The sequence below is a fragment of the Protopterus annectens genome, chromosome 13.part0 (genome assembly GCF_019279795.1).
Source record: "Protopterus annectens isolate FY-2018-M chromosome 13.part0, PAN1.0, whole genome shotgun sequence".
Taxonomy (NCBI): domain Eukaryota; kingdom Metazoa; phylum Chordata; order Ceratodontiformes; family Protopteridae; genus Protopterus; species Protopterus annectens.
In genome coordinates this window covers 1,128,402,833-1,128,421,683 of record NC_056747.1, presented here as the reverse complement: position 1 = coordinate 1,128,421,683, position 18,851 = coordinate 1,128,402,833, and the positions used below count along the sequence as shown (strand labels likewise).

Genomic DNA, 18,851 nt, shown 5'->3' with positions numbered 1-18,851 from the left:
GACATAACCCAATACATTTCTGCCAAAGGCTTAATGTACGCTTAGCCTCATAAATGTTTTTGAGAGTGAGATGTCAGATTCTTCCTGGATAAATGTTTATCTGTCCATGCAGCATATCTAGATCTGGCTAAAGAATATCATACTCTACCAATGAATCATTCATAATTCAGGGATCTAAAAGTAAATGAAGTTACAATAACTTGGGTCCACAAATAACTACGTGGTCATCTACAATGGTAAGGAATAAGAGGACTCCTGCCCTCACCAACCTCTGTCACCAGTGCAGTCCCTCAAGTCTCTGTCCTCAGGCCCCCAAATGTTGGAACTTTTTTTCTGATGTCAGAAATGAGCCCAGTGTCTGGCTCACTGAATATGCAGACATTTGCAAACTTGGAAACATTATTCTTAACCCCAAAGATACCACCTCCCTTCAAACAGCGTTCAGCATTAGACATGGATAAGGTATTGAAATGGCCTTGTTTCAACAATAGGAATACAGCATTCTTTTTGCTTAAAGTTTCAAGCTAGTTAAAATTTAGAAAATGACCCTCTCTTGGAAATAATCTCTTATTTCTCCAAAATTAAAATCAAATAAAGATCATGTAAAATACTCTTCTTATAGACCAATTTCTTTGTTAAATATAGATTATAAATTGGTTGTGTCCATATATGTTAGAAGACTGAAACTGTTTTTCCCACTTTTGATTAATAATTACCAAATTAGCTTTATCTTAAATAGAAGTATATATGATAATATTGAAATAATCTTATCATTAATTGACTTTGCAAATAAAACAAAAGAAAACTTACCTACACTAAGTCTAGATATCAATAATGCTTTTGACTTGATCAGTTGGAGTTATCTCTCACTGGTACTTGAAGAAAGTAACTTTTCTGACAAATTTATACAGCTTATTAACCTTCTATATGTTAACTCTTTGCATATATTAAAATAGGTTCACAGACTTCAGAATCAATCAAAATCTCTAAAGGAACTAAAAAGGTTGCCCACTTTCACCATTACTTTTTAGTTTAGTTATACAGCCATTTGCTAATTTAATATAGTCATATCCTGAAATTAAATGCTCCATACAGATAAGAATTTAACATCTAAAATTCAATTGTTTGCAGACAATATTCTTCTGACATTAAGTGAATGTAATAATTTGCTTTCAACTCTCTTTATTCTAATGGAAACCTTTCAGAAGAAATCTGGACTCACTTTTAATGAATATAAAACAAAAATATTACCTGTAATTTATAATATTAATGACATGAGGAAAGGATTTAATAAATACATAGAACAAGAAAAAAGACTAAATTATTTGGGAATAATTATCAATGAAAATATTAACAAAATATTAAATATCAATCATAATAGAAGTTTGTCTTCTACAGAAAATCTCATAACTAAGTGGAATAGATATTTTTTTTACTACGGATGAGAGACTCTCCATAATCAAAATGATTATTCTTCCTAAAATCTTATACATAGTACAATCATTATCTTTACCCCCCCTTCTAAAACCTTTATAGAAAGTTTATTTATTTAATTTTAAGATTCTTGTGGTATTCTAATAAACCCCAAATATCTTTAAGTCATCATATCAGAGACTGTCTTTTGGAGGTACTGGATTACCTGATTTAGAACTATATTCTCTATCATCTATTATCAAAACAATAATGTTATGGTCAAATAGCTATTATACTGCTAAACGGAAAGATATTCAAGGGCATTTTTGGATAAAGTCAACCCCCCCCAAAACATTCTAATTATTATTTAATATCAAATAAGTTGATGCTTTGCTTATTAAAATAACTTTTTATCAATAACTCTATTCAAATAATTCTGATATGATTGTTATTACAGTAAAAACTCTGAAATATTTAATTTATAGAAATCCAAAGTATATAGCATGTTTTTTCCTTATCTTTCTCCTTAGCTTATACTCAGAATAATATTTCTACTTCAAATCTATCCATAATGACTACTTAAAAAGAAAGTAATCTGGTATATTGGCACCAGTTAATGAACAAAGAAAGCCTGTATTCTGCCCAATATATAATTAAGAAGTTTGATATGGATGATGACTTATGGCTGCATGTACAGAATTGTAGACAATTTGTTTAACACAAAACTGAAGTTATGCAACCATCTGTAAGAAATTCTGTTCCTTCTTTCATTGAACTTTTAACTATCTTGGTACAACAAAATATATCTGGGAAAGGTCTTTTATCTAAAATGCATAACATGATAAAAATAATTACAATATAATAAAGAAAACTATTGGAATTATTTTAAACTTATAAATAATAAACCACCAAATGATGAGGACAAAAGACTTTTTCTACTCTCATCTAAACATACCACATGCTCACTTAAATGGAAATTGTACTGTTGGAAGTATTTACATAGGTCTTTCTTTACGCCACTTAGAATAGAGTTGTAAATTAGACACTAAAACTGACTGGGAACATATGTTTTTGAATCTGTTATAATGAAACCATATTGGAAAGAGATTAATGACTTTCTACAAGGTTTATTTTCTGATATATTTGCATTAACTAAATCATTAGTTATTTTTAATACCCCAATCCCTGAGTGTGTTGCAAGACTAAAATATCCAGTTCTGTGGAACATATTAACAATTGCGAAAAAGTGATAACAAGGAATTGGAAAAATTAATCCAATCCCTCCTTCAAGGAATTTTTGAATGTAGCATCTGAAGTTTGCCATCTGGAACTTACTACCATAAAATCAAATTCTACAAGAATCACTTCCTCAACACAACACTAGGAATGGTTTAAATGAACTATTAAATAAACAGTGATTGCTTTTTGTTGAGTAATTAGATCAGCAACTATTCTCAATATATTTTATTAGCTAGTAGACACCTTTGTAAATAGTTGTTTAATGTGTTCTTATTCAACAGATTATTACTTATTTTATGTTTGTTTTAATACTTTTTTGTCTCAACCATGTTAAATGCTTCCTTCTTAAATTAAATTAAATATTATTTTTTATTTCTTAAACAATTTATTTTTAATAAAAAGAAATTCAACAAAAATAAATACAGCATTCTGGCATTTGGCAAAATAAATAAATAATGCTGATGGGCAACAGGTAAAAATTAAAAAAAGTGAGACAGATCACAGTCTTTATAGATGGTGTTCATTTGATACCCTTACAGCCATTAGTAAACACAACTCATGCAGACTTATCCACCTGATCTTTTGTAGAGCTAAGAGGCATGCCAGAGAAGCATCTGTCTCCAGTTACACAGCTATTATAAGCCCAATTATAGAACAACGTACCTGATTCTGCAACCTGCACTCATTCCATCTGGTGCAGTTGGAGCTGAAACAGGAGTATAAGAGCGATTGCTGTGAGGTACAGCCATTGCATGCACCTGTTCTTCCCTTTATGATAGCTGCTCCTGTGGTAAGCTTCATCTGAAGATACAGCTTCAGTTTTCTTTCTCTCTCTCTCTCTCTCTCTCTCCCTCTGCAACTCATAGCTATCACAGTTTTTCATAGTCTTTATCTTTTTGAAACAGGACTGTTTTTCATGCTGTTGGTTTCTCATCTTTCTGTAACTTCAGCCATGGTATACTTATCTCCTGCCTGAATAGTTGTGAGTTCTTCTGCACAGTTTACCATCTTTCCCATGGACTACATGGGACCTTGTTTGGTTACTTTACTCACTATTCAGCTTCAGGTTACAGAATTTCACACGGCTTTTTGATTCCTACCTTTTGTACAACCTCTAGTCTGATAGTCCTCTCCAGGTTTTACCATAGCAGGATTTTTCTATCTTCTGTCCTTCTAGCATTTTTTTTGTTACATGTTGATTTTCAGTCATCAGCACTGAAGTTAAAATTTCCAATTTGTTTTTCAACCTTCTGCCCATCAACAGTAAAACTGACAGCTATTATTGGGAAAACACAGAATGAATGGAAGGGAGTTCAGATTCACTTGATAAGAACCATTGGTTTATGGATACAATCTCTGGAATGAGATTGATGGGTAGACTTGATGGCTCCACCTGTTTACATGGACTGGATAACAATAGAGGGTATGTGCATTAAAATTCAGGTTGTTTTGTTTTTTACTCAGCATATTAAACAGAAAGGCTAAACAGTGGCTTACGGGCTCTGTAAGTATTTGCTTCATGTACTATAAAGGGAAAGTCAAAACAGGTATGAGGGATATTACACAATTATGTAGACATATTTATTTATTAGTAGACTTGACTATTTTCAAGCTAATCATGAGTTATGTGGCTGAAATAAGTATACAGTAATAGTTTGAGTTAGTGGTTGTATTTATTAGTAGTGAAATGATTTTATTTAAGACATTTTAAATATCGCAGCATGTAGTGAAGAGCTAACTATATGAAAATGCTAAGTTCTGACTTTCAGTTAAAATATGAAGTAGTAATCATATGAGTAAGCAATACTTTAGAAAGTGTAACAAAATTACTGTAGTATATGGTGAAGGGTTAACCATATAAGAATTTAAATTATGAGTTCAGTCTTAAATGTGGTAAAGTATTAACCACATCAGTGAGTAACACAATATGAGGGTGGTCCTGCCTTTTCCCTTTTTACTTTCTTAAGGTTAGCAAATAGGCACTTTCAATTTCATGTTATTGAATACAGTAATTATTTCTTCTATTTAGAGGCTGCAAAATCTGGAGAAATATTCTATTAGACTCCATCATGTTATCCCAAAATATATGCGTGAACAATATGAGGGATATTACTTAGACTGCATACATGTACTGCAATAAGCATATACTTCTTAGCAGACTTAAATATTTTCATGCCAAAGATGAGTTGTGTGTCTTTGAGTGTTTATACACTTGCTTGGACTTAGTTGCAAGATGACATTGCTTAGGATAGTCTGAATGCTGCAGTAAATTGTGAATGGTTAACCATATAGAAGTATACACTTTGAGCTTCTACTAAAATCTACTAGAATATGGTAAAGTATTGACCACATACATTATCCCACAATCTCTGAGTAAATATTTGTACTTAAGATATTTGGGAAAGACAGTTTGACTTTTATAGATGAGAACATTGGACCACAAGAACAATACTAGACAAGCAATCACTAAATAAGGAAAAAGATGCGTAGCCATACACACACTTAAAAATTCATGCCTCCATTTTCAAGTACTTAAAAGTGCTCATTACTCCCAATCTGAGCTGTGCTGCATGTGATAACCCTGCTGTAAATTTGTGTGCACCCACCCAATCATCAGGGTTAGCCTTAAAGATAGTCAGAGTAATACCTTGTTTGACCTGTAGTGGTAACTTATTCTGTAGGCTGGAAATACATTGAGTTAGGAACCTTTTTCTTCCATTAGTCTTTGTTGGTGTAGATTTAGGACCCTAGTGCAGGTTTTTGTAGGACCACTAGTTTTGCACAGAAATACAAGGTCAAATAGGGCTGTGCCTTTCATGACTCAAAAAGGAAGATAAAGGTCACCTTGGAGCAGGCTATAGGCTATTTAGTATAAGAAGAATCATGCCAATCAATCAGAATCGTTAAAGGCTTTGAGGCTTTTCATTTTCTTGCCTATGTGACTTTTGAGGCTTTTCCAGCTGAGTGATATGCTTATATTTATACATACCAAAGAAAGCAGTGTGCTTGGTGACAGGTCTGACAAGGGAAGATTACACTGGTAGAATGACTTCATTGGATCCTGAATATATGACTTTGCAAATTAACTGGGCCAGATAAAATAAATGATATAGATATAAAAGAATCAAACAACAAACCATAATTATCTTTTTGCAGAATTACCTGTAGCTTTATCATGAAATTAACTGCAAAAGAAAAATGCTTCAGAATGCGACCTGTACATTTTTAAGTATAAATATTTCAACAGCATACTTCTTTTAAGACCAAGATGAATGCAAACCTTTTAAACCAGACGCCATTAAGTAAGAAAGTAAAGAATGAGCTATGCCCATGAAATAGACATCTGATGAAGTCTCATAATCCACAAAACAGATCACTAAGGCAAAATTGCTAACTTCATCATCAGCGTTGTTTTCATTAATGTTTTCATGGATGTAGATTATTCTTTCCTTCCTTCCTTACTTACTGGTGACTGGTTTAAAAACTTGGAGTTTAACTGAACATTCATGATACAGTCAGTCATGTGACAATAACAAAATGGTCAGATAAAACACATTTCAATTAACTAGCTAACATAATTAATGTAATATTCATCAGAACTAATGCGGAGAAATTTGTACTTATTTTTTTTTTACACAGAAACAAGAAAAAACTATACTAAGTGGATACAGCTGATATTGCAAGACAAAATACAAAAATAATGTAAAGCTATTCTTTGTTACATTCCTTTAGTTCTAAAGTCCATATGCATGCATAGTCCAAGAAGAAATAATACCTAAAAGAAACGCAACTAAACAAGTGGGGAAAACTAATAGTAAAAGGTGGTCTATTAAGCCCAAAACACATTTACAAACTTCATGCAATCCAGGTATACATGTCCATGGGTATTATGTATTTACTAGTAATGATCAAAAATCCATCAGTAATACAGCTGAAAATCGTAAGTATAACTGAGCATTCATAATACAATTGCTCATTCAATTCAAATAACGCATTTCAATGAACTGTTAAAATATATGTATTTATCCTGCAAGTATATTAAAATATTAAATCAACACAATTGTGAAAAGTAACAATGAAAATATCTGGATAGAAAGGTAGTAAGAAACAGAGCTTCACTGACCCTAGTGAACACAGCTAATGTTGCAATGCAAAACACCATAATAATATAAAGACGCCCATTATTGGAATTCCTTAGTCCAAAGAGAAACCTCCAAGCACAGTTAATAACCCAGGAAAAACTAACTCAGTAAGCAGGACTAAGTATAATAGTCCATCTACAGCAAATTATCACTAAATAACTTCATTCAGACCAAGGAAATTTAAAGTCTACAAAAGAGCAAAGGTAAATGCAGCATATGTGGACAGTTTAAAATAGCCATTCCAGAAACATTTTTGTGAGGGGATTAAAGCAAGTAGAGAACCACTACTCAATGAATGAAGACTACACTGATTTGCCACATACAGTAAACATAGGTTGGGACTGAACCATGGAGCTCTGAAATAGAGATCTCAAACACAAAGGCACCATGCTGTCCATTTCAATAGTGTTAGTACCTTTCTGTTCTAAAAAGTTATTTTATGCAGCAACTGTTAACTCATGCTTCAGAAAGGAACTGTAAAAAACACCATACTACTTTATAAACATGTTGCCTTCAGATGGCTACAATGAAAGCCGGATGCAGAAAATATTTACAAATGTCAAACTGCATCCAGGACACTTGCCAGTCAACCCTGTGGCCTGACAAATGTCTGTGGTCACCACTGGTACCTGTGTACCTTGGTCTGAGTTGAGACAGTTTTTGCTGAATCCTCCTGATAAGCTGTTATGGGAGACACAAAAGCAAATAAAATAATGGGCCAGACTGTTAGTCCCAGTGAAGGCCTCTCTCCTTGGAGTTCCTGATTCTCTCTACAGCTTTGTGAATGGTGCTAACCATGGAGAATACGTGTGTCTCTACATACATACATACATGCTAATCCCAAGCACAACGGCAGTTTAAAGCTCTATGGGTACTACATCCACTGCTCTATGTAGGAGCCATCCAAGGGGTGAGCAAGAGCCATCATCCACCAAAGGATGGGCAGGCTGACAACAGCGTCTCACTCCTCCCCTCTCTGCCCCTCTTCCTCCATTTCTTTTACCACTAATCAACACAGATTATCTGAGTTGTAGTCAGGATGTCATCCCTCTGCACCCAAGGAGTGGGAGTTCCTTCCTTCCTTTCCTTTTACTTTATCAAGTTGAAACACTTTCCTTCATTTCAACAACCCAAAACCTCTGTTTTAAAACCATGTTCTCAAGTTCTACTCTCTGCTTCAGCAACTCTTGCTCCTTGCCACAGATGTATGTTTCTGAAAATGATTTCATCTGCTAGTAATAAACATTACCTCAGTATGAAGCCACTTACTAATACAACCCTCATTGTCTGCACTCTGCACTCTCAGTCTTGTGTTTTCTTTGGCCATGATGTATATGCAAAGAGCATCCCTATATGACCTTTTCACACTCACCTGACTCTTCCCTCCCCCCAAACAGTCAGCTAATGATCCAATTTAAAAACTCCTTTCCCTATGTCTTTAGCTTGCCACTGTCACAACCGACCAATAGATGGCTACAAAAATCACGAGTAATCCTTTTTTACACACTAGTTTTCAAACTTGTAGACAGTTTTATAAACGGACTCCTGATTTTAATGTTATTATAGTAGGTGTACTTTATCCCAAATTCTATACTAGACTGTTTTTTTGTGTTTTCTTCTCCTCTTCTTTTCTGTTTAGTCACTTTTTGTTCAGTTCTATTTTTTTTTCTATCTTCAATGTTAGTGTTATACAGTAATCACTCTGTTCCCGAAGTTTCAAACCTATTGCTTGGTTTGTGTTATCTCCTCTCAGGCCATTTATTGGTTCCTTATCAAACTCCCCTTTCCTGGTGTACATCATGTGGTCTCTTGTTCTGTAACATTCACATGCTTCTCTTATCCTCTTTGCCTCTTGCACCTCCCTGTTCCTTTCTCACAGTAGTTTTTTGGTTTCCAGATAACCTGCTTCTACCCTGTTTTCCATTAATACTGAACAATCAATACTTCCCCATAATTTTCATTACTGTTGATTTCCCCAGTCTGTTATTACTAGTCTAAAAATGATTATGTTGTTGTCTGGATCATAGGATGATAGGATCATAGGAGGTTAGTAGGCTAATAGCCCTAGGGCCCTTACAAGCCTAGCCAAGTACAGCTCCTGTTCCCAAGAATATCAAGGGATTAAGAGGAATTAAGTCAACAACTACTGCCCCTGTCCAAGAGGAACACAGGTGAAATTCCTGGGTGAATTTGCGGTTTCTCATCCAGTCATCCAAATTACACTTAAATAGGATCAGTAAGGGGCTCTGCTTCACCTGGATTGGAAGTTTGTCCCAGAGGAGAGGTAACTCTGTTTGACATATCTGTTGCTCCAGCAAGTCCTGTTGATGTCACATACTAGGTTGAGTTCCCTAGAGCGAGTGCATCTTATACCATTTGATTTACAAATGTGCAGCATTTCCATTAGAGCAGGATCTGAAATTGCTTTAGATGCAAGGCAGAGGTCACCACTGAGTAGTGTGTAAGACACAGAGTATAGTGACAGTGACTTCAGTCTGTCAAAGTACGACATATGCTGAAGACCCTGGATTTTCTTTGTAAGAAACCTTTGAGGTCTTTCCAGCTGCTTCAGGTGCCTGGTGAGGTACATACTGAAGGTAGCATTGTACTCTATTATTGGCCTGATGAGTGAGGAGTACAAGGAGGTTATAACCTTTTTTGTTCTAGATACAATACTCTTATGTAAGAGGTGGGCAACATAGAAAGCCTTTCTTACCACTGTGGAGATGAGGTGGTCAAAGGAATGGTTGCTGTCAACCTGTGTGCCCAAATCTCTCACCACTGATTGCATGCTTAGGGTGTTGTTATTAATGTGGTAGTCTGCAGGGACTTCACTCTTGCCAAAGGGGATGGTAATGCATGTTTTGCATTGAGATTTAGGCCATGACTTTGGCACCAGTTGTTTGTCTGTGTAAGCCCCTCTTGTAGGATGTTGACAATGTTTGAGGACTCAATGACTGCACCCAGTTTACAATCATCAGCAAACTCTGTCAGCTATAGGCCTTTTGTTTTAGCCTGTACATCCAAGAAGTACATTCCAAACAATAGGAGCTCAAGTATCAATCGCTGTAGAACACCACTGGTTACAGGTCTGTTGGTGGAGGTACAGTCACCTATTTTGACTGTGTGCATTCTATCGGTGACCCAGTTTGCAACCTACCTGACAATATATGGGTTGATCTCCAGATGGGTGAGTTTATCAATGATGCTTGAGTGGGGAATAGTGTCAAAGGCCTTGGCCAGGTCCAGGTAGGCCATACACGTTTTTGTCTTTGTCTAGGGCTTTGGTGACTGTCTCAAAGAAGTCCACCAAGTTCAAGAGGTAGAGTCTCCCTTTAACAAAGCCAAACTGGGTCGGGTCAAATGTTTGGAGGTCTCCTATATCTTTGTTGATAAGGTCCATGATTATTCTTACCATAGCCTTGCAAATTAGGCTGGTCAGGCTTATGGGTCTATAGTTCCCAGGGTCTGTGGAGGCGCTTCCTTTATGTAACAGGATGACGGTTGCTGTTTCCATTCAGCAGGTACAAAACCAGTGGTTAGATTGTGGTTAAAAGGAGTAGGAACAACAAAAGTTCGCTCAGGAGAACCAAATAAGGGTGAGACCTAGTACCAAGAGAAGGTGGAATAACAAGGCAGTTTATTGTGCAAAAACCCAAACGCTTGTATACATGGTACGTTTTGCCTTTGATGAAGATTTTCGAAAACGTACCATGTATACAAGCGTTTGGGTTTTTGCACAATAAACTGCCTTGTTATTCCACCTTCTCTTGGTACTAGGTCTCACCCTTATTTGGTTCTCCTGAGCGAACTTTTGTTGTTCCTGGTCATTATTGTTCGCTTTCATCTCTCTATTTGGTTAAAAGGAGTACCCAGCGGTGCAGCTAGTTTGTGTTTTAATCCATTTAGAATGCAGCCTTGGATATTATCAGGTCCCTAGAGGCTGTGTTTTTGGCTTTGGAAAGAGCACTTACGACCTGCTCCTTGGAGATACGAGGTGGGAAACAGGTGGTGGGGATCCTTTGGGGGATATGTAGTGGGTACAGGGAGGAGAAGTTTTCACCAAACCTGTCAGCCATCAGGTTATCTATTTTTGTGGGTTCAGTATATGTGGTGCCATTAACAACCTGTTCTGGGCAGATCTGGGTTTTTCCTTTAAGGTTTCTGATATAGCTAAAGAAGGCCTTATAGTTATCCTTAACAAAGGAGGCTAATTTAGATTCACAGTTAGCTTTAGAATGCTTTACAAGGTGTCTTATTTGCTTGTTTAAGCTGAGGAGGGAATGCTTCCAATTCAGAGACTATTTATTCCTTTCTGCTCTTGGACAGCAATTCCGTTCTCTTATTGTATAACCTGTTAATGGCAGATGTTCACCAGGCAGGCTTGTTCTTTCTTGAGGATCTTGTTTTGATCCGATCATGTACAGCTGAGTCAATACATTTGTATAGATGCTTAAGCAAGGTATTGGTGTAAATCCCAGTATAGGTATCTATGCCATCAGTGAGGGCAGAGGCTATGAAGCTATTAATGCTGTCATGTATTAGGCTGTAATTGGTTTTGGAAAAGTTTTTTAGTCTAGTTGCTGCTAATGGGGGGGGGGGGGCAGATGTTATTGTCACTTCTAATGAGACTGATTTATGTGGTGCAACAATCACCCATGTTAGTGAGCACCAGATCCAGAATGTTTGGGCCCCTTTTGGGGGTGTCAACCAACTGGTCCAGGGCATTAGAGTTGATGAAGTCCAAGAACCTCTGGGCAATTTTATCAATACATGTATAATTCACCCAATCTAAGGATGAGTAGTTAAAGTAATCTAAAACCAGCATGTTTGGTTGTATCTTGAGTGATTCAAGTAGATCCAAGTATGCAGTGTGGGTATCCTGGTTCACGGTGGAGGTTCTATAACTAGCAATAACTTGGAGAGGGTTCTTACCTACAGTCAATTGGACCTGGATTAGTTCAAGGGAATCGTTTTGTTTAACCAATCTAGAGATGTATTTATCTTTGATGAATAGTAATACTCCACTTCCTTTAGTTCTCACTTTCAGTTTGTGGTCCGAATGTATGGCGTAGGTGCTTTTAGTGGCCTTAAACCAAGTGTCTGTGACTGCACAGATGTCAGCATCATCTAAGATGAGGGCTGCTTCCAATGAGTGCAGTTTTAACTTTTGACTCTTAGCGTTTAGCAGCATAACCTTGAATTTTCTTTTTGAATATATTTTTACTTCGGGAATTTTGTAGTTGTGACATTGCTTAAGAAAGGCACTATGGGGGAGACAAGAGCCTTAGCCAGTAACCAAAATCCCAGAAGTAACAGATGAAGACCATTTCTGGAAAAGTGGCATGGCCTATCTACCATGTCATCCCATCGTGACAGGTACTGGATCCCATTACAATGACACCAGAAACTAAGCCAATTGCTGAAGTTAATTATTTTTTGTTTATATAGTGATATTATCTTACGTGAAGGTAGTATGCTGCTCAAGGCTATGGACATACCTGCCTGAGACACATATTCAGAGAGCTCAGTCATGTCTCTCTTCATATAGTCCAGTGCGGTACATGTCAAGTCATTCACACCAATGTGAACAATGATGGAGTCATAACGGTACTTGTTGAGAGACTTGAATGCATGTGTGATCTGGTGGATCCTGACACCCTACAGACAGCTGACTGTAACCTTTTCCTTGTCCAGCCTGGTGAGTGGGACATCTGTGTGGCTCAATATAGAGTTGCCTATGACCACAAAATTTGGTTTAGATGTGTTTTGCCTTGGGGGTTTGTTTGGTGAGACACTTGTGCTTGTGGTTGTGTGTGTATTGAGTGCTGTAGGTTCTGTATTAGGAGTAACATGTTTGTATTTCAGAGGTTTCTGGTGTTTAGGTAAATTTCTGGTGAATACCTTCACTTATGATGGTTTATGTGTTGACAGAGTGGTTTGTGCAGGAGGTGTAGTATGTGGGCTGACAACCTGTTCACTGTCACTGTTCTGTGAATGAGACAGCAAGGATTCCAAATTCTTAGTGTATATGCATCTCTCACAAACTGCGCTTGAGTGGTTTAGGAGTAGTGGGTTGTCAGTGCACATGAGGCAATTGCTACACTGCCTCAGGATACCCCTGTCAATCAGGCTGGCAGAAGAAATTGAGGAGAACTGACCATTCATATTATTAGGGGCAAAATTGCTTACTTTAATGAAGAAGGATGCAGTTTAACTGGGGTCTTAATGCTGGGTCTATACTATTGGGGCTCTCAAGGGGTATGACACTATTAGGGATTAGGAGATTTCTGTTAAAGTGGCAAATGCTGCAGAAAGCCCAGGTGAGGTGCTCTCCGAGCAGCTAAGCGCAGTTTAAGGGACTCCATCCACAGTTGGAGCACAGGCAGCTTCTAAAGGAAAATAAATCTACTTCAGCTTTTGCGCCTATAACCACCAATGATTACTTCCACAGCACGGTGCCGCATTGATAATTGAATCTTTAACTGTAATACTCCACTGCACTCAATATTTTATTCTGAGATATATAGTACATTGTAAGGTTTAAAGCTTATCTCCCTGACCATCCACTAAAAATGGGCTTTTGCTGAAATGGACTATCTTGGTTAAAAAAGGAAAATAAGTAAATAAACACTCATAATAAGTAGAAACAAGTTTGCCACTTGTCACCATTTTTGTACGTGTTGCCACACACATTGCTTGATTTGATCTTATTCTCTACAAATTTCATAAAAACATTTGGGTGCAATTTTTATATATTTTGTCTCTCATTACAAAAAGAAAAAAGATAGCTCAAAAACAAACCTATCCTTTTCCGTATAAAAAACATCAATGTGTAAAAATAAAAACAATACATTTTAGGATTGCCATATAACTCATAATAAGCCTTTCCTTTACAAAACATGATGTGCTAAAATCATTATTATGTTTTCTCGGCAATAAATCTTTCATATCTATACCTCATAGTTAGTTTCTATTTTAGTAGTTTCAAATATCCCCCACAGACTTGGTATAAATTTGCAGTAATAAAACAGTTCTTGTTTGCTCTACAGGGTTGCCAGACGTCCCTATTTGAGCAGGACTGCCTGGAATCAGCAGCCCGATCCCGAGTCCCACACTGCTGGTTGAAATCCTGGCAAAACAGCCTCCTCTTTGTTTTTTTTTTGATTGGCCCATATGTCGGTATATGAGCCAATCAAAAAAAAAAAATCACAAAACGGAGCTACTTCTATTTAATGCAGAACTGCCTGATGTTCCACATTGAACAGAAGAGGGTCCGCTGTCTGATTTTTTGATTGGCTCATATACCGGCATACGGGCCAATCAAAAATCGCCAAACACTGAGCTTCTTGTGTTTAATGCAGAACTGCAATGTTCTGCATTAAAGAACTTTTTTTTTTTTTTTTTTTTGGCATGAAAGACCATTTTTTTTTTGTCCCTACCTGGCCCATCAGAAATCTGGCAACCCTGGCTATATAGCATAATTTCTAGAAAAAAATGTTTGCTTTCACTCAAATTTGCCCACATTTATGTTCTTAGTACTGTATTCTGTTTGTTTGAGCTCATGCCTTATAATGCATAGGATTCTGGTGGCTGTTAGACTGGATCCATAAAATGTAACAACAGATCCTGATATCTCTGCAAGGTGGAGAAAACAGATCTTTCCCTAGTTAAACACTGCTACATCTCTTGTAATGTTCATAGCTCATAATTTAGAACATACTACCCCTTCCTCATTTCAGGTGCTTCAAACTTCCATCTCCTCCTACTCTCAGCCCTCCAGTTGTCCAAGTTCATGATGACTGCAGTTTCTTCAAATATGGAAACCATTCTCTCCATGATGTCAGACTAGGATCATACATCTGCTGTACTTTTTGATATATTATCAACCTGGAATAGTACATCATATGGCATTTCCTCTTCACTCTTCAGCACACTGACATCTTTTCTGTCACCATCATCTCTTTTCTTTGTTGCACTTTCAGTGCTTACAAGTCTCCCCATTGCAGTCAATGCACTCTTTCTTCAACAGGAAAAAAATAAAAAAAAATGAACAAACACAGGAATCTGTCTAGTTCCAACCTCACCACCACGAGTGTTGTGGACAAAATAAAAAACAGAGAAACTAGTGGTCTTAAGACTTCGTTGATGAGCTCAGTCACAATAATTTTCAAAAATCATGAAACCCAGGTACTGTTCCAAAGTAACAAACCTTTATTCTCACACACAACGATCCTCATGTTTTAACCCCCCCCCCCCCCCAGAATTATAAAGCTTGCCTGTAAGTCATGTTCACTCACCAATGGAGATCCACAGTCACACTCCTCTCCTGCTTCCATGTAGCCATTCCCACACTCTGGTGGATCCAGCAGCTGTTATGGGAGACACAAAAAAATTAAAATAATGGACCAAAAAAATATGGGAAACATTCAGCAGTAATGATCCGCAGTGGATGATATGAAAGTGACATCTCTCACTAAAACTATGAAGTCCTTCCTTACCTTTGTGGGCTTGTTGAAAAGACAGCTGCCACCCCCATCTTGCAGGAATCGATTATATTCATCAATACTGCACCGAGAAAATTTGCGAGGGAGGTAATATCTACAAACCAGGTGTGAGAGAAAGAGGGAGAAGAATTTCAGTACAAAATACAGAAAAAATCTTTTTGTTTGTTTGTTTGCTGGGGTAAACAGAGGGAAGGGCTGCAGTTTTCTGCAGCATCCACTTCTCACTTCTCCCCCTTTCTATGGGCATCTGTGTTCTCTATTTTTGATTCTAGGCCATTTACATTTTTTGCTATGCCTCCCATGTCTCCTATTGCCCTCATGGAATCTCTGTGGAGTATCTACTTAAAATAAGATCCAAGTGTACTGTCGGTCTCACAGTCCCTATTCCAACTACAGGACCATGGCAGGTGCAGTGTTTGATACCAGACAGGCACTCAAAAATATGAACGTACTAGTGTCCTTCTCCCACTCACAGCACAGCATGACAGTGGAGGCATACAGAGACCAAAGCCACTAGATGTCACTGACCACCCCATAATTTCTAACTAGTATGTCTAAATGATGATTTATTTATTTTAATTCCATTACATTTGATTTTATTTTATTTGCTGCCTCTCAGTCTAACAGCAGCTATCCCACAATCCCATTAGTAATGACTCAAAAGAAGTGGCAATCCATATAATCTACCCTAGAATCATAAACTATACAATTTTATCCCAGCACTAAAGTTCCCTTCCACGTCCTGATTGACTTTCACCAGTGCTGGGAGTGCCCTAACAGGTTTCATATGAAAATAGTTTTTCTAACGGATACCTGAGTTGAATGGAGCTCTGACTTACAGCCTCCCCATGATGACACCATAAAAAGTAGAATTATTAACAGATTGATGTTATCTCCACTCCCAGGCTGACAACCCTATATCCTGTCCTGAACCCATTTATTTAGTCTTCTGGTCAGGCAGTTGTCAGGAGGAAACCATGCAATTCACACATTACTAGCAGATGAGGGCTCATTCAATATATGTAGTATTTGTTTACAGTGTATTGTATAGTAAAAAAGAAAGAATGCTCACAGTGGTTTAAGTATATCACATGCTTGTACCACTAATACCCATGGTGTCAGTGTTTGTATAGCAGACAGCTCAGGCCAACTAAAAGAATGGCCAGAAGATAAGAGCAGATCCAGAAATCTGCTTTAATCACAGATGGAATAGTACCACACTCAACTAATCTGTATAAAGGCAGAATACCTCCTGCCGTACCATAAAATGACATGAAGAGACCACCACATACAATGTTGAGCCCAGATCACAAGCCAGAGAACAGAAAACACAGAAGAAACAACCCATAATTGCAGCAAAACTGTGTACTAACTCAGAGCCAATAGAATGCTGTCTAGGCACCTTATTTCTTCCAGAATACCTGATTTGCTTCAGAGAGCATGGAACAAGCAGTGAGGAAGGGGAAGACCCATAATGTTTCCATGACTTTCTGCTCCTAAAACCTGTAGCATCATACATGATGCAGAAAGCAGTTTCTTCTACTACATAACGGAGCATCAGCTCTGTGGCATAGTGGGATAATGGTCTTACAATGACCAAGCTAACTCTGTAATCAGTTGGTGATGGAGAAGCTGAACAGGAAGTAGGGAGGAATGATGATGCACACCCCACTCATTCCATTCTTGAGGGGAAGGGCTCTGGGGCAAATGCCTGGTGTGCAATACTATGTTAAAAATCTGGAGGAAAACAGAGATTACCGGAGATGCTTGTCTTTAAATGGGGAGTGTGTTTAAGAGGGATGCCTTTTGCAGAAGTGAGAGACATCCCTCCCCATATGCTCATCATATGTCATCGTTTGGGATTTAGTGTGCATCTGGGGAACTGCTGGCACAATAAAAAAATAATTCCCCAAGTAAAATGGCATTATCATTTCCCACTCAACCCTTACCCCAGGAGGAATAATGTGACCATAAGGCTTGCACGTCCTAGGGCAAAAAAAAAAATGGTCAACTGGATAGGCAGGAATGAGAACTGATGTTCACCAGGGAAATAGAAACAAAAAATATCTCGTAGTGTATAAAGGACTGCTCCAGCAATAATCAAATAAACATGCTTTTGTGCAAACCCAGTCAGTACAATTTCAATTGAAATGTTTCTGGAGAACTAACCACTCTATACCACATGTGACCTCTCAACTGTCCCTATTTTGGAGTAACATACCTATTTTCAGACCTGATTTACCTGCACATAATGCACCTATTTTCAGAGGTATATCCATATTATCAGGCTTGATTAACCCCTTCACAAAATTTTCTGACTCCCCCTCATCTCTTGTGATTTTTGAAGCTGTCTAGTACACAGAAAACTGCACTACATGTCCAACATACTACTTGTACCAATAATATAAACAAGAAGACACACATCTTACTTCGCCTTTTTTCAGAAGCAAAAACAAATGACCTTATGTGGTAGAATTTTGCAATACAGTTCATTAAAGTCTACAGATTTTACATTGTTTCTTTGATAATATGCTTGCATGTTTCCATCACTTTTTACTCTCTTTCTTTAAACATGTTTTTGAGCAGTATCCCATATCCTTCTGGAATTGGGAAAAGTTATGTGCTATTTGGTATTCAAATTTTATGTTAATTAGATGCCCAGATTTTTGGTTAGATATACCTGCCTTTCAAGGGCTTTGCAATCATTTTAAATGCTTGCAGGTAGAGAGGTATTTATTAGGCATAACCTCTATGCTCAAGGTCACCAGAACTTGAAAAAAGAGCATTAATTGCAAAGAAATACAAAGCAACCTCAGAAAAAGAATAATACAGTGACACTGAGCTAAAACATAATTGTTACATACACAACCAATTTAAACAAAAGGCACACAGTGAACAAACCAGCTCAAGCGCATTAAACCCGAGCAAAATACCTTTGAGTACATGAACAGAAACTGAGAAGGTGAAGTGACCATACTGGGGAGGATTGTTGGAATACACAGAAGGTGTTTGCAGGGCTTGCCATAGGGTTGCCTAAGCTGCATAGGGTTGTCAAAAAAAAAAACACAAATAAATAAAAAGTCTCAGAATAAGCTTGGTGCTACGATGGCCGGAATAATGTACTGTCACAGGAATAATGTGACATAGTTTACTACTGATTTGTTCTCTGAAGACTGAATGCAAAATTATCTTCCCATCCAATCAGCAGATACCAGACTAAGAACTCTTCCTGCAAAGAATGTTGCTCTGGGAGTTAACAGACCCTACTGCCATTTAGATTTTATTCCTGTCTATGATGTGAGTGACATGGATTCAGTTATAAGGGGGCTCAGAAGGAAGACTTCACCTTGTGAAGACTGGAAATTGGAACCTGGGTTAAGTCCCCTAGTGGCGGGGTTAGAATAAAGGGAAACTGATGGACTAATGCAGTGCATCATCCCAAGACACCTCAGGACAGGATGACAATAGTGGGCTGAGATGGGGAAGGAGGAAGATACTCATGGGTGATCTTCATCATTAGAGAAGACTAGAAGGGTCTGTGCTATGGAGT

At 37.5% G+C, this 18,851-nt stretch overlaps 1 protein-coding gene across 5 annotated transcripts in view; it reads right to left on the bottom strand.

Annotated features, from left to right (window-relative positions):
• The window catches only part of ADAM11 (ADAM metallopeptidase domain 11), a 1,438,613-nt gene that overhangs the window by 587,480 nt on the left and 832,282 nt on the right, over window positions 1-18,851 (bottom strand). For all 5 annotated transcript variants that reach the window (XM_044055102.1, XM_044055103.1, XM_044055105.1 and 2 more), the window contains exons 15-16: window positions 15,296-15,395; window positions 15,095-15,166 (exon numbers count right to left, since the gene is read on the bottom strand). In XM_044055102.1, coding sequence (XP_043911037.1) covers window positions 15,095-15,166; window positions 15,296-15,395 — 172 coding nt within the window. The remainder of the gene's footprint in view (window positions 1-15,094; window positions 15,167-15,295; window positions 15,396-18,851) is intronic.